At 38.4% G+C, this 26020-nt stretch overlaps 1 protein-coding gene across 5 annotated transcripts in view; it reads right to left on the reverse strand.

The window, feature by feature from the left end:
• Nucleotides 1-26020, reverse strand: part of USP34 (ubiquitin specific peptidase 34) — a 167988-nt gene that overhangs the window by 40930 nt on the left and 101038 nt on the right. For 4 of the 5 annotated variants that reach the window (XM_070734803.1, XM_070734804.1, XM_070734801.1 and 1 more), the window contains 17 exons: nt 25405-25529; nt 24666-24818; nt 21957-22061; nt 20683-20738; nt 20428-20548; nt 19238-19421; nt 18228-18391; nt 16761-16826; nt 8169-8315; nt 8032-8088; nt 7788-7865; nt 6455-6549; nt 6152-6324; nt 3175-3328; nt 2361-2439; nt 1735-1803; nt 1539-1634 (listed from right to left, as the gene is read on the reverse strand). In XM_070734803.1, coding sequence (XP_070590904.1) covers nt 1539-1634; nt 1735-1803; nt 2361-2439; nt 3175-3328; nt 6152-6324; nt 6455-6549; nt 7788-7865; nt 8032-8088; nt 8169-8315; nt 16761-16826; nt 18228-18391; nt 19238-19421; nt 20428-20548; nt 20683-20738; nt 21957-22061; nt 24666-24818; nt 25405-25529 — 1922 coding nt within the window. The remainder of the gene's footprint in view (nt 1-1538; nt 1635-1734; nt 1804-2360; nt 2440-3174; nt 3329-6151; nt 6325-6454; nt 6550-7787; nt 7866-8031; nt 8089-8168; nt 8316-16760; nt 16827-18227; nt 18392-19237; nt 19422-20427; nt 20549-20682; nt 20739-21956; nt 22062-24665; nt 24819-25404; nt 25530-26020) is intronic. The other variant, XM_070734802.1, reaches the window with a different exon arrangement.

Here is a 26020-nt window from a genome sequence, read left to right on the forward strand (position 1 = left end):
TTTGACTGAACGAATAAAAATATTGTGGAGAGATGGGCAGGCAAACAAATAAAATAAATAAAATAAATCTTTCTGTTTAAATGTAACAGAATTAAAAATTTGCCATTACTGTATATTAAAATGCTACTGGTATTCTCTCTCATGGAAACTTCATTTAAATAATAAAAAGTGTCTAAGAAGTAAGTAAACTAAACAATGTTCCCTGTATCCTATTCCAAACTGTTTGGGTGTCTTCCTATTGCTGTAAAATAAACAACTTTCACAATTTATTAAATTTTCATGCTACCTAACTCTTAGTGACTTTAAATGGTTCACAACAGTCACCAAAGAAATTAAAATAAATCAATAAATGTTTAATTTTAATGTTTTAATACTTAAAATTTAATTCTTTCATTGTTTTAATCTTATTGTTTTATATATTTTTGTAAGTTGTCCAGTCATTTGAAAATGAGATGGGGGGGAGGGAGAGAGGGAGAGAGAGGGAGAGAGAGAGAAAAAAAAGAAAGAAAAAAGAAAGGAAGGAAGGAAAGAAAGAAAGAAAGAAAGAAAGAAAGAAAGAAAGAAGACTGATGAAACGAAGGGTCTCATTCTCCCACACTAAAGGTCTTAGCTTTCCTTAGAATCCAAGGTATAATATATTGAATACCTGAAATCTTTATATACTGAGGCAACCTAATGCACCTAACTCAGTTTTGTTTATACTGTTGGAATTCCTCTCTTGAGAAAGAGGTTTCCTAAGTCTTGCACCCAGAAATATTTTAATTGGGTATGTAAGAAATGCAACCTTTGGGTTGAAAAGATGTTCTCGCCTAAAGATGAAGTACTGAAGGGAGGTAGGTAGGGAGAGAAAATATATCTTCAAGCCATATAATTCTATGCATTCTATAACATCAAAGAAAATTCCATTTAGCCAACTGATTAAGTTAATATTTAATAATATTAATACTACTGCTTTACTGAATAATAGGTGCTTTCTGTTGTCTAAATGGAAGATCCCAACAACAGAGTAATAATGCTTTTTGATGAACATTCTTATCCTAATATTTTCATTTCAAATGTCCTATACATTATATAGTAAGGGTATGATAATGCTTAGTAATATTATCCACTTAATTGGCATTGATATTACTAATAATTTAATGAAATAAATATGACTTATGAAAAAGAGCCCTTTCTCCCCTGGTCTACTCAGAAATATTTTTTTTTAAATGATGTTATTTTGATGCAATGGAAATTAGCTCAAATTAGGCCAAACTAAGAATTCTGTCTATTTTACAACCAGTGGTCAGCATGACTCTGTCTAATTCATGTCATTGCATAATGTTCCATATGGGAGCGCAGAGCAAAGGGGGAAAATACAAACATAAACTAAAGGTAAATGGGTGGAGCACCAAGTACAGTAAGAATTTAAAGTCACAGTGCTTGACAAATAATCATTTTTTCCTTGGACAACTAATGGCGAATTCTGAATCAGAATCATTATAAATTTTTGTTGTTGTTTGAAGTATAATAATTTTATAATTGTAGGAAGCCCATACTTCTAGTAATTCAGAAGAAACATCAAATGTATAGTCTTTGCCATTTTCTTCTTCTGGTTCCATTCGTTTATAGAAGAGCATGTATGCACTGTGAGTCTGAGAGAAGAGAAACAAAAAGCCAACACTTCATTGATATCAGAAAAGAGGAAGATAACTGAAAGATAATATTGTCTAAACTAAATATAAAATTAGGTACCTTTTCAAAAGAGAAATCCATAAATTTATCGGTGACAGAGTCATAAGTTTTCGTCTGGAAAAGAAAAATCTTAGAAGGAATACATTTTCTTTGTACTGTTTCTGATAACTGTACAAATATCAATACTACTTGACATTACATATTACACATTGCAAATTTAATTTGTTAGAATGGATATGTATAATTTTCTACAATTTCATATTTAATACAATAATATAATTGTCTCTTATGTAGGACTGTCTTATGCATACAATTATAATTACAAGTTGTTGCTACAACAGTAATATATGAAAATGTAATGAACTGAATAATAGATAATTTCAGATGAATACATTTTAAGTGTGTATTGGAACCTCACTTCCATAGTCTTTGATCAAGATATCACTTCATTGCATCATTACCCTACTTGGGTAATTTTTTAAAAAAAATTGCAACCTTAAAAAAAAAAATCCCTTCTTTCTTTTGTCTCCCAGGATGGCATCATATTGTCAAATCAGAGGCTTTCTCAGCTAGTTGCTGATTGTAGTGGATAAATACGTAATGAAATAGCAAGGTGAGGTTAACATTAACAGAGCCTGCAACAACAGATGTTCCTTTTAAATAATATTAAAAATATCACAACTCACTGTCATTTCTCCACCAAAACATTCAGAAGCCAACTGAGCAGAATCAAATGGCTTTACTTCAGCATCATTGAACAGATACCTAGAAAATGAAGGCATTGGCTTGATTCATTTAAGATTCAAATATTCACTGCACTGAAGATAAATGAAAGTGAAATGCAGTGAAGTTCTTAAGTTTGCTATAATATTACAGGTAACAAAAGTCAAGCAAAGTAAGTACAATCCTATCTACTAGTAAGATAAATATTTAGCTATTGCTATTAAAGCTGGGACAGAATAAATGCCTGAAATCTTAATAAAGTAATGTAGTGACTAATTTTGAAAAGACACAATAAGTTTGTCCAGCAATCAAAACAAATCTCTCATTTTCCGATACAGTAACTGACAAATTAAAAGATTAAAAGGTAAAAGTCACGTTCCCCCGGCACATGTGTGCTAGTCATTTCCAGCTCTAGGTGTGGTGTTCATCTCAGTTTCTAAGCCAAAGAGCCAGCGCTGTCCCTAGATATCTCCATGGTCATGTGGCCCACATAACTAAACACCAAAGGTGCATGGAGCGATGTTATCTTCCAACCAAAGTGGCCCTATTTTTCTACTTGCATTTTTTGTGTGCTTTCAACCTGCTAGGTTGGAAGAAGCTGAGGCAAATAACAGGAGCTCACTCCATTACGTGCCACTAGGCATTCAAACTGCCGAACTTCTAATTGACAAGCTCAGCATCTTAGCCACTAAGCCACTATGTCCAAAATTATATTCTACTATTAATCAATTCTAAATTAATTCTACAATTAATCAATACTAAACATTCATAACTTACCACTTGTTGTTTTTGTAAGCATGAAGATTAACAATATCTCGGATAAAACTGTAGTAATGCCCCCCATCAGCAGTTCCTGTATGGACAGTTACACCTATCAAATCATACTCATAATTCTTGGTCTCCTTTGAACTATTGCCATCGTCCTTGAAACCTAAAATAACATATTTCAAAACTTAGTATCTTACTGTGCTATCCCTTAGAAAAGTTAACATTTATTTTATAAAATATTGTAAAATATATTGTACAATATATATAAAGTCTCTCTCTATAGTATTTAAACAACATATAGAGACTTTAAATATACTGATATTAAGGCATAATTATTGAATGAGAACTTCCCAGCCTATCTTTAATGGCAGGCATTTATAGAATTCCTATTTAATGCAAATCAGTAAGATAACCTCCATCATTTCCTTTATCTCCAGATATGATTTATCACCTTAATTTATCTTATTTCTGAGATAATAAGAATAGTATAATAGGAAGAAGATACCCACCAATTTGTATTTTCTAAAAAAATGCCTTTAGACCAATTAGGAACTAAGGTGTTCTTGAAACTTGACACATAGTGCTTTACATTGCAATATGTTTGTTTCCCATTTATTGATTTTAATTTAAAGAATCAAGAGATAAAATAAAAATAGGTAAAATCTAGTAGACAACAAGGGAGAAAACAAAAAACAAATTATTGCCTCTAAGGACCTAGACCTTGGGTTATTTATCAAGATACCAACGAACAGAATATATCCCCTTGCTTATGTTCTGTTCACATCCTCTTGGAGGGAAACCAGACTCAAAATATACTATGTCATGTTAAAATCACACTCTTTATTATAAAAAGGCAACACAAAGTGAAAGAAGACTGAATGGAAAGGCAGGGAGTATGTTTTTCTCTCTGAGTTGAGAAGCAGGTAAAGTCCGGGAAAGACACCAACTTCGGCCTAATTGCATTCCTTTGCGATAGGAGAGGGAAATTCATCTTAGAAGAGATAAATCTGCTCACCAGAGTCTAATATTCAAACAGCATCTGGCAAATAGTTTTTAGCAAAGCAGGAACAAGCTTTCGGGGGGCATTTTTCAAACACCCCACACTCTAACACAACTTCTATGAACGATGTTGAAACCCTATGCCCAATTATCCCAAATCCTTTTATACTGACTGGAAGTGACATCAAACCCCTAAAAGGTAAAGTTGTAAGCTTGTTTCCTTTTTTACTATGCAAGTCCTTTTGTCTTCTCAGAAATCTATGATATCTGGAAGAGTGGATCATCCCCTCTAATGTCTGCTTCATCCTCCAAATGAGACCACTCCCTCATTGTTATATCAGCCTCCTCTGATGGTTCCTCAGGTGCATCCAAGCCATTTTCTTCCTCACTCTCACTGCATCAGCTGGCAACCCCACTGTCCCTGGATATCCAGAGGGGCCTGGCTCATCCTCCTCAGAATCTGACATTACCAGAGGTGGACAAAGAGTGCTTACAACACCTTACAAATCATTTTTGGCACAATATGTGCAGATCTAAAGAATCCCCATTTAGCAGTATGGCAAAAGGGAAAATAAAAAGAAGCTCCCCAAGCTCAAACTATCTTTTAGAACAGTTCATAATTCATTCCTTGAATTGAGGAAGGGATCCATCTCCATTGTCAGTACTAACAGCTGAAAGAACATGTAAGAATGTATAATATCTCTATCATCGTCAGAACATGTGAGAAATAAGAGGCTTTCAAAAATCTGCTTTGTTCAGTAAAGGAACTCATAATTCTCTCTTCTGGTTGCTGCTTTCCTCACTCTGCTGATGATGATAAAGAATAGTGAATGGCAACAGTAACTGCTGATGGTCAAATCCCTGTGAAGACTAGGGATCTCTGATATATAGAATCAGTGCTAGAGCAGGTGCTAATATTAATTAGTAATTTGTCACTGAACAGGTGCACATCAAGAACAGTATCAGCAACCAGAGTGACAGTGGAAGGAGCATAACTTGCAGGAATATGATAAAACACTGCTGGTTATACTGCTGGACCGCAAGTGTTTGCACTCCACTACAGGTAGTCCTTGATTTACTAACACATTTACCCTGGAATTAGTTTTAATTCATTGTGGTAGTTTAGTGAAGCACCCATGTAACACTCTCACCTAATGACTGCAATCCTGACTGCAATCCTGATGAAGTGGACAAGGCCATTGGAGCTGTGAGTTCCGCCACCTGTTTGCTGGACCTGTATGCCTCTTGGCTGGTTTCAGCCAGCAGGGAGGTGATACGGAGCTGGGTCCAGGAGATTGTCAAAGCTTATTTGGGGGGGGAGTCCTTCCTGGCTCCCTACAAGGAGGCACTTGTGCGCCTCCTCCTCAAGAAGCCTTCCCTGGACCCAGCCAATATTAATAATTACCGTCCAGTCTCCAACCTTCTCTTTATGGGGAATGTTGTTGAGAAGGTGGTGTCGCTCCAACTCCAACAGTCCTTGGAAGATCATACTGAATCGGCACCCCCAAGTGCGGGAACTGGCGTTTCTCCGCGGGAGGAAAAGAAACGCTGCTGCCACGAAGGCACTGACCACGCCCCTTCTCCCCATTTCAGTTCAATCAGACCCAGTGGGTCTCAAGTCATAGTTTGGCTTTATTGGTAGACTAACAAACAGCAAGGTTCCAAAGGTTTTCTTGAAGAAAATCATGACATCCATATCATTCTGAAAATATAATGTTACATTCACTGATGCTCTCCATCTCTGCTACTCATTTCTTAGATATGACTTTTTCTAATAAAGAGGAAAGGGGTGGGGAGAGAGAGATGGTGACCTACTGACAGTAGCTATGTCAAAAGCTCAGAAAGCACCAGCCTTTTCTAATCAATACAACTTCTGCTTATCCCATCCGTGACAACTGCCCAACATTATCCAAAAATGTCGTGCAAATTGGTTAAAATGGTCAACATAATTAGTAGGAAAAAAGTGAAGATGAATAAAATAAAATACCTTCTTTTCTGTCATTTTTTCCCATGAGAAAATCTTCAGTATAAGGGGTCATATCCAAACGTAAAGGAAATGAGAAGTGTGTGTTCACCTTTTCCTTCATCATAGTAACCATGTTAAAAGTGTATCTCATTGTATTAAAGCTTAAGATTTGAGGTAATTTCTTAAAACATGCTCTAGGACAAGAAGAAAATATTCATTCTTTAATGTGTTACCTTACTTTCAAAGCATCATATATTTAGAGTGTAAGTACACAGTATTTAGAAACATGATGTATTTAATGTATAGCAAATTAAACCATTTTACCTTTTTTCGGCCCGTACTTTCTTCCCGCAGTGTGAACAAGTATACATATTATCACCTTCAAGGGTATCTTTAATAGTAACTTCATCAAGAGATTCCTATATATAATACATAAGGAAAGTTCATTTAAAGTAAAGGAATTTACAATAATAATTCATTATTAAAATTTATTTGTTAAATAGATGTTAACAAAAATACTATTAAATTATTAATTTATGACGCCAAACATGAAGTTTCTAGGGACAAAAAATATTACAAAGCTACTGATGCAAACAAATACAACTAAGACTGCCACAGCTCTGCATGTTTTTGCTCTAAAAGGCAAAATCAAATACTTTGAAACTTGAGAGTAGTTAAAAGTAGGGAGGAAAAATTACTGCTTGAAATTTTAGGGTGCTTTGGCTTTCATCACTGACAATACTGGCTTAAATGAAACAACGATCTGATTCAGAAGAAAATAACATGTTGTGTTCCCAGGTTCTAGAAAGAGCATATCTAAAAATTTTGGAGGCATTGCCATTCAAAACAAGCAACACCTTTGAAGAGCATAACAATTTAATTAGATATACAGTGTTCCCTTGACTTTCGTGGGGGATGCGTTCCAAGACCGCCCGCTAAAGTCAAATTTACGCATTGACAATGGACTCAATAATCGTAAAGAATTGGACTATTATGAAATCTGGACAAAATGGTATCAATGGACAAAAAAAAGAAACTCAAACTAAACATTGAAATAAAACATCAAGAAATCTAAAAGCAATTAAAAGATATTCATGTCGATAGGAATGTATGTATGATGTAGATTCATCTGTAAATATGATCATGTATTGTTTTTTTTTAAAAACTGAAAAATTTAATACATATATATAAAGAACATAACAATTTCATTAGATATACAGTGTTCCCTTGACTTTCATGGGGGATGCATTCCAAGACCGGAAGTAATTACACTATTTTTGGCTATGAACAGTATCGCAGGACCTCCCCTAACACTTTAAACCCCTAAATTACAATTTCCCATTCCCTTAACAACCTTTAGATTATTACTCACCATTATTACTGGTATTCACGATTGAAGAAGATACTTAGTGATCCTGATATTAACATAATTATTTATTAACAATAATTTGGCGATGACGTATGACGTCAAGGACGGGAAAAACCATGGTGTAGGAAAAAAACATGAAGTATTTTTTAATTAATATTTTTTGAAAAACCACGGTATAGACTTTTCGCGAATGTCGGACCCACGAAAGTCAAGGGAACACTGTAATACTATTTAGGAGATCTCAGATAGCCAAGAGATCTGCAATGTTATTGCTATGGCTTTACTTACATAAATATTCTTCATATCTGCTACTTGACATCTTACTGTATAGAATTCTTCAACAGTTTGGCTAACATGTTCACAGTCCTAAATAATAATAGTTGTGACAGATCAAACTAACAGTATCAACAGGAATCTGTAAATATAAAGCAAATACTTGCATTCCCGCCTCCCTCAAAAAAACAAAAAGAAAAAAGAAAAGAAAGAAACCATTAGTTGAAAGGAACATTGGGTAGTAAAAGTATGAACTCACCAGGGAAACAACATTGTTTGTGATAATACCTCCAAACAAGCTTTTCACAGTATTCTTCTGTGGATGAATGAATGAATTTCAGTTAAAATAGGGATAATTGTTTCAAGCACATTAAAAAAATATTTCTTTAGACTTACCAATTCTGGAGACATTTCCTCAATTTTTGTTATAAGATCTGTAAAAAATTCTGTCATGTCCTTTTGTTCACCAGTATTTAGTGGCTGTTTATCCATGGTGTAGGTTTTGCAGAATGGCCTTGGATTATATGCCTTGCATTCACTTTCCTTTGTTTAGAAACAAGGAAAACAAGCAATTAATTGTTAAGAACATACAGCAGGTCGTACATGTGTTTGTCAAAAGTTATTAGTATGGCTAAGTCTGCTTATGAACCGATTCTGATCTGGATCTTTTTGTTTGCCACAGGAATAAAATAAAGTAGGAGGTTCAGTCTGTAATCTGTTTGGTTAAGGTAATTAGGATACTAACATAGTTCTGCTCATTATAATCATAACACAAGAAATGCTCTTGGCTTATATTTTTGGCATGTGGAAGACCAATCAGCTAGATAGAATGGAGTATTTTAATAGCTTAGTAACTTCTACTTATAATAGAATCAATGTGAGAAATTGAAAACCAAGCACCCAGCATATTTGTTTGCTTATGAGAATCTTTATAGGATAATACGTAGTTTAGCTATTCCACTAAGGACTGTGCAACCTTTTCTTCTCTTGAAAGTTTATTTCTTCTCTCTCCTTGCCTTATTTTTTTCATTTGGTTTCCCTTTACTTCCTCTTTGCCTTGCACAGAGTCCTTCCTCCCTACTTTGTCTAGCAATAAGATCTTGCTCACATTGCAGCTGTTCTTTCTCTCAGCAGAGATCTCTCAAAGAAGAGTTATCAGAACCCTCCTTTAATCTCTTTCCCAATGCCAAGATCATGGCCCATCTTCACTGACCAGTCTTTACTTCCAAATGTCCCAGATACTGGAACAGTCTCAGAAGCAGAGCCTGCTACAGAGCATAAGAGTGAGAGCAGGTCTTTGGGCAACAGTATCGAACAATGCAAGAGGCCATGGAGTGTCAACTATTTAGTCTACCAATAAAGCCAAACTATGACTTGAGACCCACTGGGCCTGATTGAACTGTAATGAGCTGCTAGGCTACCAGAACCAGTTCTTTTCCGGGAGTGTTCACTGGGGAGAAGGGGCGTGGTCAGTGCCTTGGTGGCAGCGGCGTTTCTTTCGCTCCCGCGGAGAAACGCCGGTTCCCCGCTCTTGGGGGTGCCGATTCAGTTTGAATTGGCCCAAACCTCCCTGGAGGGGAGGGGAAGAAGGGGACTTGGTTTGGTCCCTGTTTGGGGTTGGCAAACCCCAGGTTTGACCAGATCTGGAGCCTCCACCATCAGCACTGCGAAGGCGGCTAGCCACCATTAGCCGAGGAGACTACGTGCTAGAAAGAGTTGCTTGAAGAATTGGAAGTCATCCGGAAAAGAAAAGGGAATGTAAGTTTTGTGCTGGTGTTGTGGCAAGGAGAATTGACTGTCAAGTTCAGCATTGCTGCCGGAGGGAGAAATCTTTTTGTTACTTTCTGCTTATGGATTACTGGAAAAGGAGTTTGAGAAATTGGGGAGAGCGGCTAAATGGATACTACAATTGCTGTTTTTGTTTTGAATGGGAGTAGAAGTTAACGTCTAAAAATCATTTTGGAAGAATATTGGTGAATTTTTAAAATTTTATTTTTAATTTTTTTATATATATGTTATTTGGATCGAAAAGTTGAAAAGTTGAAAACTTAAAAAACAACAAGAGATTTAAGGACAGTATGGTTGCCATTTATTGGTAGAGACTGTATTCGTGAGAAAGTTTTCGAGTTGGAATTTTTTGTTTTCTTAGACTCGAACTTCATGAAACGTGCTATCTGGATTGATTACATCTGTTGCTGCTTCTGCACAAAAAAATCCTTGTTGGCTTTTTTGTAGGCTGTTTGTTTAAGCAGCTGGACAAAATTAGCCATTTCATAAAGGAGAAGGAGATGGAGGAATTAAGAGAAATAAGACTTGTTCGATGAGCTTCGCATGGAGATTTCTGAGGACATTAAGGGTTTCCATCATGAAATGAGATTAATAATTGACATTGGAATTGGAACTGGAATAGAATTACAAATTGGAGATGGCAAAGAGGACGTTGACAACTGTTATAATGGACTTGATGAATTTGCAATTGGAGTAGAAAAAGCAGAAGAACATGAAGTGGGAGTAGAAGATGTACCAGAACAAGATGGGCTTGAAACATATAAAGAGACAATTAGTGAATATGGAAATAAAAATAATTTTGGGATTAAGGATGAATTAATTGGGGGATATATTACATATTTTTGATGGTGTATGGTTACATTATTATATTATTATTATGTCAATACAACACAGCAAACGAGATCACTATGCTGGATTTCGTGTTTCATCACCAGGCGGGCGCTTCCCAAGCACCTAGGACTGCATTATGTAGCAGCGAATTATGTTTGCCGATCCCAGTAAAGCGGCCTTTTGCAATCGACAGATGGAGATTCTGTCAATTCCGATGGTTTTCAAATGTCTGCTGAGATCCTTTGGCACTGCGCCCAGCGTGCCAAGTACCATTGGGACCACTTTCACTGGCTTATGCCAGAGTCGTTGCAGCTCGATTTTTAGATCTTCGTATTTCACTAATTTCTCTAGCTGCTCCTTCTCAATTCTGCTATCCCCTGGGATTGCGATGTCGATGATCCATACTTTCTTTTTCTCCACAATCAGGATGTCTGGTGCGTTATGCTTCAGAATTCGGTCAGTCTGAAGTCGGACGTCCAATAGTAGTTTGGCTTGCTCATTTTTGACCACTTTTTCGGGCTTATGATCCCACCAGTTCTTTGCCACTGGTAAATGGTAGTTCCGGTACATGTTCCAGTGGATCATCTGTGCCACAGCATCGTGTCTATGCTTGTAGTCAGTCTGTGTGATCTTTTTGCAGCAGCTGAGTATGTGATCGATTGTTTCATCTGTTTCTTTACAGAGTCTGCACTTTGGATCGTCTGTTGATTTTCAATTCTGGCCTTGACAGCATTTGTTCTAATGGCCTGTTCTTGTGCCGCCAGTATTAGTCCTTCTGTCTCCTTTTTGAGTGTTCCACTTGTAAGCCATGACCAGGTCTTTTCTTTATCCACTTTGCCTTCAATCTTCTCCAAGAACTGGCCATGCAATGCTTTGTCCCGCCAATTGTCCATATGACATTGAGTTACAGTTTTTCTATACTGGTCCTTGGTTTGCTTCACCTTGAGAAGCTTCCTATTGTTGACCTCCATCAACACTGACTCTTTGCTCTCCTTCACATAGTCAGCTAATGCATGCTTCTCTTCTTCCACTGTCTGATTCACTTGCAAAAGTCCTCTGCCGCCTATTTTCCTTGGTAAAGACAGCCTGTCAACGTCATTGCGAGGGTGTCCAAGTTGTCCAGCTCTGCTTGAGTCCAGTTCACTATGCCAGCTGTGTATCTAATGACAGGTATGGCCCAAGTATTTATAGCCTTGATAGTGTTGCCACCATTCAGTTTACTCTTCAAAATTTTTCTGGTCCTCTGGATGTACTCTTTGCTGATCACAGTTTTCACATGACCGTGCTTTATATTATTCAGTTGCAAGATGCCCAAGTATCTGTAGGCTTCTGGCTGGTGGCACTTGATGGTTTGACCATTTAGCATTTCAATGCCCTCACTTTCAGTGATTTCCCCCCTTTTCAGTGCCACTGTGGCACATTTATCCAGGCCAAACTCCATGCTGATATCATTGCTGAAGATTCGCACGGTGTTGGTTAGTGACTGTATCTTAGTTTCTGATTTTCCATAAAATTTCAGGTCATCCATATACAGGTGTGAAATTTTTGGTGAATTCCTAGTAGTTTGGTAGCCTAGCTTTGTTTTCTGTAGGATGAGTGACAGCGGGATTATATCGATGATGAATAACAATGGGGACAAAGAGTCCCCCTGGAAGATGCCCTTTCTGATGTTGATCAGTCCATAGCTTTCATTTCCAACAAAAAGCTCAGACTTCCAATATTTCATCGCCTTTTCTATGAATTTCCTGATGTTTTCATTGACTCCAATGACTTCCAGGCATTTTATGATCCAGCTGTGTGGCAATGAGTCAAAGGCTTTCTTGTACTCAATCCAGGTCATGTATAGGTTTGTTTTCCTGTTCTTACAGTTCTCCGAAATCATTTTATCAATTAGGAGCTGGTCTTTCATACCTCTGCTTTGTCTTTTATTGCCCTTTGGCTCCACTGGCATGATGTCATTTTCTTCTAGGTAGTCCTGAATTCTGTCAGCTATGATACATTTCAGAAGTTTGAGCATGGTCGGCAAACATGTTATTGGCCTGTAGTTTCCTGGTATGGCTCCTTTTGCTGCATCTTTCTGTATTAAATATGTTCTGCCAGTTGTAAGCCATTCACTGATATTTCCTGTATGCAGCATTTTGTTGACCAATTCGGCCATTTTTGCATGCAGTCTGGTCAAGTATTTCAGCCAAAAACCATGCACCTGATCAGTGCCAGGGGATGTCCAGTTCTTTACTTTCTTCACTCTTTCTGCAACCATTTCAGGTGTTATTTCCAACTGCTGCATATTGCTCTTTAAGAATTTTTTCTCAAACTCCTTTATCCACCCAGCAGTTTTGTTATAGTCCTTTTCAACCTCCCAGAGATCTTTCCAGAACTTTGTTATTATTTTCACCTCTGGATTTTCAATTTTCTGTTTGTTGATGCAGGTTCTGGTAGAACTGCCTCTGGTTGGATTGAAATGTTTGATTATGCCTGTACTGGGTGATCCTAGCTTCATATCACTCAATTTTCCTGGCTGTCGCTGTTATCTGCTGCTTTACAATTTCCAGAGCTTCCTCGATCTTTCTTGTACTAAGCCAGTACTTTTTTGTCAAATAGTCTTTGATCTTCTGATTGTTCTGTTTCTGCTCCTTAATGTTCTTCAAGTTACTTGCATCTGATCTCAAGCTTTTGATTTTCAGTTTTAGTCAGATTTTCCATTTTGGTTTTCCAGTTGGTTTCTGTTGCAGTAACCCTAGTTCTTCAGTTATTATTACAGCTGTACTGTAGGCAAGCTGATTCAATTGTTCAATTGAAGTTACATTGACAGTTGCAAGTGCAGAGTTAATATCTTCCATCAGTGGGACAAGTTGTTTCTTGCTTATGTTTTTTAAGGCTGGCAGTCTCTTTCGCTCTGCCTTGGACCCTGCATGAGCAAGTATTTGGTCCTTCAGTTCTTGCTGCCTTTGAGTTATAGTGTCAAGTGTCTCATCTGCAGCTTCTTGCTGTCTTTCCATGTTTTCATCAGGTTCCAGTTGTGCAGTGACTCCAGATCTTATTGGAGCTTCTACTGCTGCCAGATCAGATTTTGGTGTTTCTATTTTACAAATTTTCTGTATTTCTTCTAATTTGACTTCACTGAACATTTGGTTCCTGATTATGCGTCGTCGGTGATCGGCCAGTCGAAGTTCTGTTATTTTTGAGTTTGCATGTTCTTGTTTCCATAATTGGTATATCCGACTTTGATATCCACATTTTTCAGGCTCGGAGTTGTAATAACACTTCATGATTGTGCGATTCTCTGATATTGAGAATTTCTGCCGCTTTTTGATTTGTAAGCTTTGTTTGTTTTGTTCCTGTAGCTCATTTGTCGATGGCTGCCCAGGTTCCACAGAAGCCACCGCGGTCCTTTTTATCCTGGGCGACAGAATGGACTTATTTTTGTTTTGTCTCTCCATTAGTTTAAATGGGTTAGGTACGTTTAGTCTGGCTCCTCTGCTTTGACTACTCTGGCAAGGTTAGACCTACCAGTAGTTTACACTACCACCGGCACAGCTCTCAGCTTCATTGAAGCACACAAGCCCAACTACCACGACAAGGCGTACCCATCAGTGGGGTTGTTATTATTATTATTATTATTATTATTATTAATTAGATTTGTATGCCGCCCCTCTCCAGAGACTTGGAGTGGCTCACAACATAAAACAGTACAAATCCAATGATTTAAAACAATTTAAAAACCCTTAATATAAAAAGCAATCATACAAATCCACAGTTCAGTGGAGTCCCTTGCTGAGGCCTGGAACAAGGCAGCAGCGGGGGCTCTTGACCGGATTGCGCCGTTGCGACCTCTCCATGGCACTAAACCCCATAGAGCTCCATGGTTCCATAGAGCTTCAAGCGCGGCCCTTCGCGGCACCCCACCACCCGTTCCTGCAGGAAGAGATCGGGCACTTTACCGGGAGGTGGAGGCAGCGTGGGGCCGGACGCTGGGTGCCGGGGAGGGCGAAGGAGTGGACGCGCCTCTCAGCTGCAGAGCGAAACGGGGGTGGAGATCAGTGGCGGAGTCCGGCGCTGGGGCCATGCGGGACTGCTCATCCAGACGCGCGTGGACCGGCAAGCCTGGATGAGCGGTCCCGCATGGCCCCAGGCCCCCAACGCCGGACTCCGCTGCTGATCTCCACCCCCGTTCCGCTCTGCAGCTGAGAGGCACGTCCACTCCTTCGCCCTCCCCGGCACCCAGCGTCTGGCCCCACGCCGCCTCCACCTCCCGGTAAAGTGCCCGATCTCTTCCTGCAGGAACGGGTGGTGGGGCGCCGCGAAGGGCCGCGCTTGAAGGCCACCACGGCGCCGCAGTCCCAGAAAGTGGCGTGCTTTTTAAATGTGACGCTTTCCTTTCCTGCATCAGCCAGCAAAGCCGGGCAGTCGGCTTTGCTGGCTGGAGAAGCGAGCGATCTGGGGCTGCGTAGTTTTGCGCAGGGGGGACAGGGGGACAGGGCAGTCCCCGCCGCCTGTGTCAGCGGCGAGGTGTGCTCGCCTTGTGCCGTGGGGGGGAGGCGATGGAGGTCAGGGGTTTTCAAGCAGCCGCCTCCCCCCCCCCACACAAACTTACCCATGGTGCACTTAGCTGTGACTTTCAGTGGACAGTTTTTCAATTGCCAATCGCCTTTTCATGAATTTCGCGTCCACTCACTGCGGAGGAGGAGGGGAGGAGGAGGTGGAGAGGCAAGGGGGCGGGGAGGAAAACGGGCCTGCAATTGGCCAATTTCTTTCTCGCCTTTAGGGAGAGGAACTGTTGCTGCTCTGCCATAGGGCAGCAACAGTTTCTCTCCCTAAAGGCGACAAAGGGGCCAATTGCAGTCCCGCTTTCCTCCCCGCCCCCTTGCCTCTCCACCTTCTCCTCGCTGAGCAGCCGACCGCGGTGAGTTGACAGGAGATTCGGGAGCTTATTTTATCGACCAGTAAAATCTCGTGAGCTTGCCACGGGCCGTTTAAAAGACCTCGTTGGGCCGCATCCGGCCCGCGGGCCGTAGTTTGGGGACCGCTGATCTAGGCCCTCAACAGTCAGGATTCAGGTCCGGCTACAGCACGGAAACTGCTTTGGTCGCGCTGATGGATGATCTCTGGCGGGCCCGGGACAGGGGTTTATCCTCTGTCCTGGTGCTTCTTGACCTCTCAGCGGCTTTCGATACCATCGACCATGGTATCCTTCTGCGCCGGCTGGAGGGGCTGGGAGTGGGAGGCACTGTTCTTCAGTGGTTCTCCTCCTACCTCTCCGGTCGGTCAGTCAGTGTTAGTGGGGGGTCAGAGATCGACCTCTAGGTTGCTCCCTTGTGGGGTACCTCAGGGGTCGGTCCTCTCCCCCCTGCTATTTAATATCTACATGAAACTTCTGGTTGAGATCATCCAACGGCATCGGGTGAGGTATCATCTGTATGCAGATGATACCCAGTTCTACATCTCCACCCCTTGTCCAGTCAGCGAAGCAGTGGAAGTGATGTGCCGGTGCCTGAAGGCTGTTGGGGTCTGGATGGGTGTCAACAGACTCAAACTCAACCCTGATAAAACAGAGTGGCTGTGGGTTTTACCTCCCAAGGACAATTCTATCTGTCCGTCCATCACCCTGGGGGGGGGGAGTCATTGACCCCCTCAGAGGGTCTGCAACTTGGGCGCCCTCCTCGATCCACAGCTCACATTAGAGAAACCTCTTTCAGCTGTGGTGAGGGGGGCGTTTGCACAAGTTCGCCTGGTTCACCAGTTGCAGCCCTATTTGGACCGGGAGTCACTGCTCACAGTCACTCATGCCATCATCACCTCGATGCGCGACTACTGCAATACTGTCTACATGGGGCTACCTTTGAAAAGTGTTCGGAAACTTCAGATCGTGCAGAATGCAGCTGTGAGAGCAGTCATGGGCTTCCCCAAATCTGCCCATGTTACACCAACAATCGGCATGCATAAAGGCGTAGGGAAAATCAAAAGTATTTGCTGTGGGCCATTCAGATTCTGTAATTTCAATCCAACAAGATTTAACTTTAATTTTCATTTATTTCTTTATATCTTTTTCTGTCTTGCAAGAGACAACTTGTATAAAGAAAATAAAAATCAACAAACACTCCAGTCCAGATATGAGCATCTGTGAACATTCAATATGGAAACAAAGGTAGATGGAGGTTTCCACTCCTGCACATTTTTTAAGGATCTGCCAAACAGTAGCCATAATGGAGACCTCACTAATGCTTGGATTACAGAAGGTGAATGAAAAAGTTTAGAGTCTGTTTTGGAGTGAGCAACAAACAAACAAACAAATACTAAGACCATTAAGATATTTTATATGGTATACATTATCATAAGGACATATCTTTGGGGGGGGGGGAATTAACTTACCATTAAATGTGTGAACATTTTCTGAAGTTCTAAAAGAGTAGTCTTGTGTTTCATGTCCTCAGAATACTTTAAAAAAAAAACATGAAGGAAAAGGTTGAAATGGAAATAAAACACATAAAATTGGTTTTGTGAAGTTAGTAATTTAAAAATCTTTTTATTACTAATTTTTAAAAAGTTACAGTATTTTACAATAAACCTACTTTAAACTATTCTAGAAAGTGTATTTATTTATTTAAATAAATTTATATGGTTGTCCAACTCACTCTCAGTGACTCTGGGAAGTTTACAAGGATAAAACCTCAATAAAATAAGAAATAAAACCTCCCATCCTGTTGGTGACAATAATCACACAAGCTATTCAATGGGCTCTGTATCACTCTGGAGTCCCCAGGCCAATAAGCAGAAACATTTCTTGAGGGCCTTCTTTAAAGTTTAAACAACAAAATAAAAAGTTTTCAAAACTTTTAAAGCTTTCCACTTAATTTATAATAAAACACAATGAGGAGATTTGGTATTTATTTTAAAGTTGGAAATTAATAGAATCAATGAAATTAAAAATTGGAATTAAAATATGTGAATTTTTCTTTCGTTCAAAGAACAAACATGATATTCATTTTCATAAAATATACTCCCCCTTTTATTTTTGCCTCCACATAATTACTAAATAATACTGGAATGAGCACCATTCTGATAGTACTATGTTGAAATGATCTAATTTTAAAATGGGGACGTATAGGAAGATAAAAAATCTTACCATGTTAGATTTTATATGTTTATTTAACCCACATTTTTTTTCCAGGTAGACCTAGACAGCTTTACCAGAATCTCTCTTATCAGGATGGCTATTTTGCAGGAAAAGTTTTGCTTCAGACTGTTATTCATTCAGTAAACTGACTTTTGCAGTGATATTAATTGAAATACAGTGGTACCTCTACTTAAGAACGCCTCTACTTAAGAAGTTTTCTAGATAAGAACTGGGTGTTCAAGATTTTTTTGCCTCTACTTAAGAACCATTTCCTACTTAAGAACCCGAGACCGGGAAAAAATTTCCAGGAAATTTGAGAGCGGCACAAAGGCCCGGCCAGTTTCCTGCCATTCCCCCCTTAATCCCGGCCATTTTGGGCTTTTCTGGGCTGCCAGAGGAGCCTTTCGGTGGTCTTAAGGAGGCTTTGGCAGTCTAGAGTGAACAAAGCATTTTCCTTTCTCTAGGCGCTTGGAGAGGGAATAAACCTCTGCCATCATCCAGAGAGAAGAAACGCTCCCTTCACTCTGGGCTGCCCACGGAGCATTTTCCTTTCTCTGGGCGCACGCATTACTGTATTTGCTTTTACATTGATTCCTATGGGAAAAATTGCTTCTACTTAAGAATGTTTCTACTTAACCACCTGGTCACGGAACGAATTAAGTTCTTAAGTAGAGGTACTACTGTATTAAAACCCGTGTCAAGTTAAAAGTGGAAGACCATACCTTTGCAGTAAAAATGGCTTGTCTGGCTTCTGGAATCATATACAATTGTTGAATAGTTGATGCCAAGTAACAAGTTGCTCCAAGGTTGGTTAATCCCACAAACCTGCATTCAGCTCTAACATCATCATGTGGCCAATAATCCCATTTATAAGGTGCATGAGAAGCTGAAATTGTGACATTAAGGTAATTTTATTTCTGAGTACATGTGCTAAAATCATTAATTATATAATCTTCTGGGTGAATAAACCAGCACCTAGCCCAGTGTCTATTTTCCCTTCTCGGGCTCCACATTTGCACTTTTAAATATGGTATATTTTTCTCTCTAACCTCCTCGTGCTCATATTTGATCTGAATACAAACTATTTTTCTCTCTTAATTTGGCACTAGGAAATGATAAAAGGATGATTCTCCAAGAGAAGACTTGGTAAAATTAAAATAGAATGCCTATCAGCTGCATTTCATTCAGGTTCCATAGTAACTGTTATCTCTTTAGCATATTCTATTATACATCAGCTTCATAACAAAATAAAGCAATTTGAATGGAGAAAAACATCTTTTGTCATTTCAAAACTGAGTTCAATGTGATTCTGACATGAATTAAAGTACATCAAAATGTTTATGAATCAGAATTGCAACTAAACATGAAACATAAGAGCCATCAAAATGGGTATCAATATTTTCTAATATTATGGCAGAAAATCTTAAAGAAGACTTCTCATGATGGGGCAACTTAATCATCTAAATATTCCTGGCTGCTTAAGTGCTTGCAAATACATTTTTAAAAATAGGAATATTCAAGGATGGGTAAGCTTTTTGTTTTTATTTATGGATTAAATTTATAGGTTGCCCATCTCCTGATAGGTCCTGATAAGATGCAACAATATTTTAATATATTTCTAAACATAATCAACATCCTAAAAATTGTTTTTTAATTTAAAGGGAAAATACAAAGAAATTGAAATTATCTGCTTACTCAGAGAATATTGAGAAATTTGAAAAAATATTCTTACACTGCATATGTTGTGCCATAACCCAGTTATGGAGGAGCCTATAGTTTTCTACAGACCCTTTTACCATTTCCACCAATAAGTCATAAGCAGCAGCCCTTGAAGAATGTGACTTGCATTTTGGCTGTTGTCGATCTTTTAGACTTGGCAATAAGAACAGAAGGTTAAATATATCTCTCAAGAATTCCTATAAAATAAGGAAAATATAAAAGTTTGACATCAACATTTACTTGCTGGAATATTCTACATAGAATTTAATATTGCAATCTGAAGTTTCATTGTGAGCACTTATTTTCTCTCCCCGGCCCTTAACTAAGCTATTACTTCATACAGTGTAAACAATTCAAGTCTGTCTCTAAAGGAGAAGAGGGAAAAGAAAGTTGTGAAAACTCATAGAAACTGCTATTTGTTATTTAAATTTATATCCATATTTAATAATTCAAAATAATGAACTGACACAGAAACAAATATACACTACAAAACAATTAAAATCTAATTAAACTATTCAATTAATGCCACAATAATTATATATTAACTAAAAACATTTGGCTAAATAGAAAGGCCTTAATTCATTTTATAAAGATGGAAAGAAAGGAGGCTAATCACAATAAATTAATCTATTAATCCAATTAAATGTACACAAAAAATAACAATTGTGAAATAAGGGGAAATTTAGGCATGGTCATAGGAAGAAGGAGCCTTAAGCTTCTGCAGCTGCAAACAAATGACATAAGTCTTTCATTTCCAAAGTCTTTGCCTCCCTAAATCTTGACCATATACAGCCTTTGAATAATTCATAAAATCAAATTATTGCATATTTCTCATATTCATTTGCCACTATGAATTATATACACTGATAATACAAGGATCTTGAGAAATTAATGCTGCTCTGAGTGGAATCAGTGTCATAATCACTGATTAATTAGGATTTTCAAAATTAACTATATGTACCTGAGGCTCAAACTATGCTTATCATGGAAACTGCTGCCTTTGCTTCACAGTCAAGTATTTTTCTCCTAATACAAAGTTTATGTGATCTTTCAAACTGCAATTTTGAGTAGAAATATTAAAAAGAAGTAGTAAGAAAACATTAACATATATCTTACAACAGTATTCACACTTAAGGGAAAATGTAATAATAAGTATATAAAAGATCAAGTATTACAATCCTGGTTTAGTTCTTTAGGTCTTACCTGCCCCTCTCGGGAAAATTTAAAAGGTGGTTTATGTTTGATAACACTTGTTGCTAAACGTAGTAGACCTGTAAGGCCATCATCTTCAGTATTACCATCTTGATGATCAAGAATTTCTCTGCTGTAAAGACACAGAGAATTTTCTGTTATTAAAATGATATTTTGATGGAAATCATTTTAAACTAAAATATTTTAAACAAATTAACAAGATTAACAAGATTAAAATAACTAAATATTTTAAACAAATTAACTTACCTTCGAATACAATCAGCCAAATGTCTCGCTAAGGCATCTAAATCAAGTAAAGTTGTCTAAGTTAAAAGAAACAAAATGAAATTGTAAATGCAAAGCTATTATTAAAATATTTATTGTATTGAGAAAAGTTTAGAATATATTTTAATAAGCAATATAATATACATAAATGCAATCTGACTGGTGTTACCTAATGCAGACTTCCAACCTTTGATTTTATGATCAAATGTTTTATGTGTACTTGAATTATATGCCTTTAGCGGTAGTCCTCAACATGACCAGTATCTTGGTTATTGAGCAAAGCAGTTGTTAAGCAAAACACCCATGTGATTGCTTTGCTCAATGATTGCAATCCCAATACTCCTGGTTACAGGATCATTTTGGCCATGAAACTGATTGAATCCCAGGCAGAATATGGGGTGTCTGAGGTAGGTAAGAGAGGTCTTCAGCACCAGACACTCGCACATAGCTTGTGCTTATGGCCTCTCCCATATCTATAATGTAATCTGTGTTTATTACATTATATTACCACTGCTTCTCTACTCTGGTACCTGTCAAAATAAAAAAAATGCAAAACTTCCACCATGCTGGAATAAATCTGCATAGGCTCTCTCAGACAGTGTTTGGCTTCCTGACAGTTAAATCTATTAAGCACATTCCTCGAGAAAGAAGATCTTTTCTTGGAATCTGCTTCATAATTTTAACCCACAGGCTCCCAAGCAAAAGCCTCTAGGAATCTGTTTGGGGCTGCCTTGCTCCTCTAAGAATCTGCACCCAAATGGGAAGAAAAGGTTTGTGCATGTAGGTATGTCTAAAGGGGAAAGGAAGGGTGAGTTTGAGAGTGGGAGAAAAGAGTAGAAAAAAGTGGGGGAAGACGGAGAGAAACCAGTTGGAGAGTAAGAAAAAAAGAAAGGGAGAAAAAAGAAGGGGAAGGAAACAGGCTTTATCATTCTTGTTCCTCCTACTCAATAATAGAATAAAACACAATAACGTATTTTCAATTTAGCACTCCTTCCAGTTTGGAAATAAATGAACCAGGCAAACCACAATAATTTTTCTTCTATTATTATGAAGTTTCATAATGGATTCACTTTTTTTAAAAAAACAGTACTTCATCATTTTATAAACTCTCTCCCTCCTCTTACTTAACAAGGTCAAACCACAGATTTCACATTCATTTTTCTCACCCTGCATGCCTGGTCTATCCAATTATGGGAAGGAGCAAGCATAAACATAAATATAACACAAACCTTTCACATGAAATCAGTTATGCTTACCTGACTAGCATCTTTTACATGTATATTATCTATTAGTTTGCACAGCAACCAGAAATATTCTTTACAACCAGGCTGTAAAATGGGTTCTTCTTCATAATCCTCAATCTGGAGCGGGGGGGGGGGGGGGGAGGAGAAAAAAGAGTGGGTTTTTTTTCTTTTTCCAAATTCGGTCAAGAAACTTGTTAATAAAAAAAATCCTAACATATTATAAGGAAAAGAATAAGATGAAGATGACTATTGGCTACTTTGTTCTAGGTTTTTTAAAATTATATAAAATATACATTAGTATTTATGTAACTCGTATACACTTTATTTTAGAACCAAAGACAGTTTGCAACTTCCAATATTTCTGCCTCGACCAATATGGAGTGACGAGGAAAACCTCAGCTTCCTCTGCAATCACCTTCTGCATTACTGCCGGGATCAGAGGCTGAGGATGAAAAGCGCACAATGATATTATTATCATCATCATCATCTCAATAATACAACACAGCAAATGCGATCACTATGCTGGATGTCATATTTCATCACCATTTGGGCCCTTCCCAAGCACCAAGCATCACTTCCCCAAGAGTGATGTAGCGGCAAATTATGTGTGCCGATCCCAGTAAAGCTGTCTTTTGCAATTGACAGCTGGAGATTTTGTCCATTCCTATGGCTATCCTTTGGCACTGCGCTCAGCGTGCCAAGGACCACTGGGACCAATTTCTGGGTTATGCCAGTGTCGTTGCAGCTCGATTTTCAGAACTTCGTATTTCAACATTTCTCTAGCTGCTTCTCCTCAACCCTGCTGTCTCCTGGGATTGCGATGTCAATGATCCATACTTTCTTTTTCTCCACAATCATGATGTCTGGTGTGTTATGTTTCGAAATTTGGTCAGTCTGAAGTCAGAAGCCCCATGATAGTTTTGCTTGCTCATTTTCAACCACTTTTTCGGGCTTATGAACCCAACAGTTTCGGGCTTATGAACCCACTGATAGATGATAGTTCTGGCCACAGAGAGGAACGCAGTGGGGTAGCGAAAATGGAACTCCGCTCCAGAGCACCCAATTTACTCTGAAAGATGTTGAAAGAAAATGCAGGGGGTCCTGCATAAGCCACGCCCACAGTGTGGTAGTAAAAATTTTGGTAGGACTTCACTGGTTCTGACACAAGTTCCAGTGGATCATCTGTTCCACCGCATTGTGTCTATGCTTGTAGTCAGTCTGTGCAATCTTTTTGCAGCAGTTGAGTATATGATCGATTGTTTTGTCTGATTCTTTACAGAATCTGCACTTCAGATCGTCTGTTGATTTTGAATTATGGCTTTGATAGCATTTGTTCCAATGGCCTGCTCTTGTGCAGCCAGAATTAGTCCTTCTGTCTCCTTTTTGAGTGTTCCACTTGTAAGCCATGACCAGGTCTTCTCTTTATCTACTTTGATTCAATCTTCTCCAAGAACTGGCCATGCAATGCTTTGTTCCCCCAGCTGTCCACATGACATTGAATTAGTTTTTCTGTACTGGTCCTTGGTTTGTTTCACCTTGAGAAGCTTCCTATTGTTGACATCTATCAATGCTGACTCTTTGATGATTCAGTCTCTAAGCCAGTGATGGCAAATCTTTTTTTCCTCAGGTGCTGAAAGAGCGTGCACGTGCACTATTGCGCATGTGTGAGTGCCCACACTCATAATTCAATGCCTGGGGAGGGCGAAAACAGCTTCCCCCACCTCCCGAAGGCCCTCAAGGCTGGAAACGGCCTATTTCCAAACTTCTGATGGGCCCAGTAGGCTCATGTTTCACCCTCCCCAGGCTCCAAAGGCTTCACATTGGAGCTGAGCTAGGGCAACAGCTTGCGTGCCACCTTCGCCATGACTGCTCTAGGCAGAAGGACAAGGTGAACACCTATTCCTAGCCTATCCCGCAATCACATTGGAGAAGCTCACATTCTTTTGATTAACACCTCAATAGTGTGAAAGTGAAATGAATACTGTATGCAGTTTTACTTCCAAAAAGTTTGACAATATAAGGAAGGATACTCTTTCTCTGTCAATTTCATATTTCTGAAAAACTAACTTATTTTTCTGTCATCAAAACTCTCAACTAGAAATTTGTTCTCCTTATAATAACCCAGCACTGTTTAATATTTTGTTTTGTTTTTTTGTTTACATAAAGTGGTGAAATGGAAATAAATTACAGTTAAGGTTAACAATTATGAAAGAGTAATTGATGGATCTTTTGGGAAATTCTTCTTTTATTCCATTTTTTATGGGTATTTCTTTCTTTTCTTTTTTTTGGCAAAAGAAATATCGTGCTCTGAGTCTGTCAGCAGAAGTTATTTTTGTCCCTATCCCACCTTGATCCAGTATGTGCCTTACTGGTATAATAGCTGAGACATGCACATAGGAAAGGCAAAGCACTGGTATTGTATCGGTGGCAGATGTTTATACTAATTATTTACTACTACTACTACTAATAATTTATTATATACTATGAAAAGGGGGAAGGGGGAATCACCGATTGCTGATGTTATGGGAATTGGAGAATCAGACAAATAAAAACTTGTACCCATTAACTATAAATTGTTTGCTTAGCCTTCTAATATAAGTTGTTCTGCAGATGTAAGAACTATAAATTTATGATAATTTCACTGTGAGGAACTTGCTTTTTGATAATTTACTAGGCAACATAATTTCACATAAATAAATAGGTTACTTTTTTTTATTTTACCTTAATAGGTTTCAGTGCCTGGGCATCAGGAAGAAATTTAAGCAGTGTTGAGGCAGCTAGCAGCAGAAAAGACCTATTTATGGAGTCTCCTCCATCCAACCCTGACAGTGATAATTTATAGAGACCATTACAAGATTCATGGCGAACTGCAGTCTGAAATTGAAGTGAAAAATTACAATTAAATGGAAACAATTCAAATAAAAACAAATTTTCTTATTTTCTTTATTTTTAGATTTATAAACTATTTTCAATGTCTATTTGCTATCAATATTTTGAACTAAAGCATTTGTACCAATAATTTTCATTTTCTATAAACAAGATGCTAGAACACTTTGGAAACTAAAAAAACCCCATCAAAGAATTAATAGTGGGAAATTGTAAATAACGTTGTAAATATTGAAGGAGACAGCTAATTTTCTATACTAGATAGATTGCGAGGACATTGGCTGACTTCTTGTTGGCTGGCTAGACATCTTGGCTACCTAGAAGGCAACAATTGGGTTTATGGATCTAGTAGGGGTTGGTTTTAAATAAATATGAATCCGATTAAACCATTCATTTAGTTTTTTTAAAAAAACCTTGAGTTTAGGGAAACTAAATGCAATATTTAAATTACTAATAAACCCATACTAAAGGCCTTTTCTTCACTCCTATAATGCTTTTTTCAACAGATACAGTATTTTTAATCTACTTTTGGCTTATTTGTTATATTAAACTAGAAATTGTTTTCAAAGCTCACCTCTGGAATTAGTAGAGTAAGTTTCTTCAGCCAGTCATGTAAATTATCACTATCTGCTAGGTTGGATTTCACTAAAGAGCAACAGTGAGCCCAGCTCACTAGCAACCACATTGAATAGTGAGTTACTAAAAGAATCAAAAACATTAATTATACATTACATATATGCCATTTTGTATTTTTTCAAATTAAGATAAATTATGTTTGAATGCTAAATCGCTTTAGCTTGACCTTTAAGCACAATTAAACTCAGAATCTTGGTCATATGCTGTTGTTAAACAAGATATTCACCTGACTGTCTCACTCAATGACAGCAATTCCAGCTCTCCCCATTGAAGTTCTTAAGTGACTGCACCAGGATACCTCTGGGGTGTGTGTGTGAGTGAGTGGTGAATGGGTAGAGGCTTGGAAGGCCCAGGACTCCCTACACTTGAAAACCTGACATGGGTCAGGAAACCTCAGCTGGATAGGCCTACCACTGCCTGGGTCTTCTTTCTCTTCCATCATGCCTGGAAGACTTGAGATGACTAGATACACTGTCCACAGAAATCAGATTGTCTTTGCTAACTTTTTAGTTTCACCTTGCTGGGCACATCTGTTAGCAGCTGCAGAGAAAGGG

Source organism: Erythrolamprus reginae, chromosome 1, assembly GCF_031021105.1.
Source record: "Erythrolamprus reginae isolate rEryReg1 chromosome 1, rEryReg1.hap1, whole genome shotgun sequence".
In the NCBI taxonomy this organism is placed as follows: domain Eukaryota; kingdom Metazoa; phylum Chordata; class Lepidosauria; order Squamata; family Dipsadidae; genus Erythrolamprus; species Erythrolamprus reginae.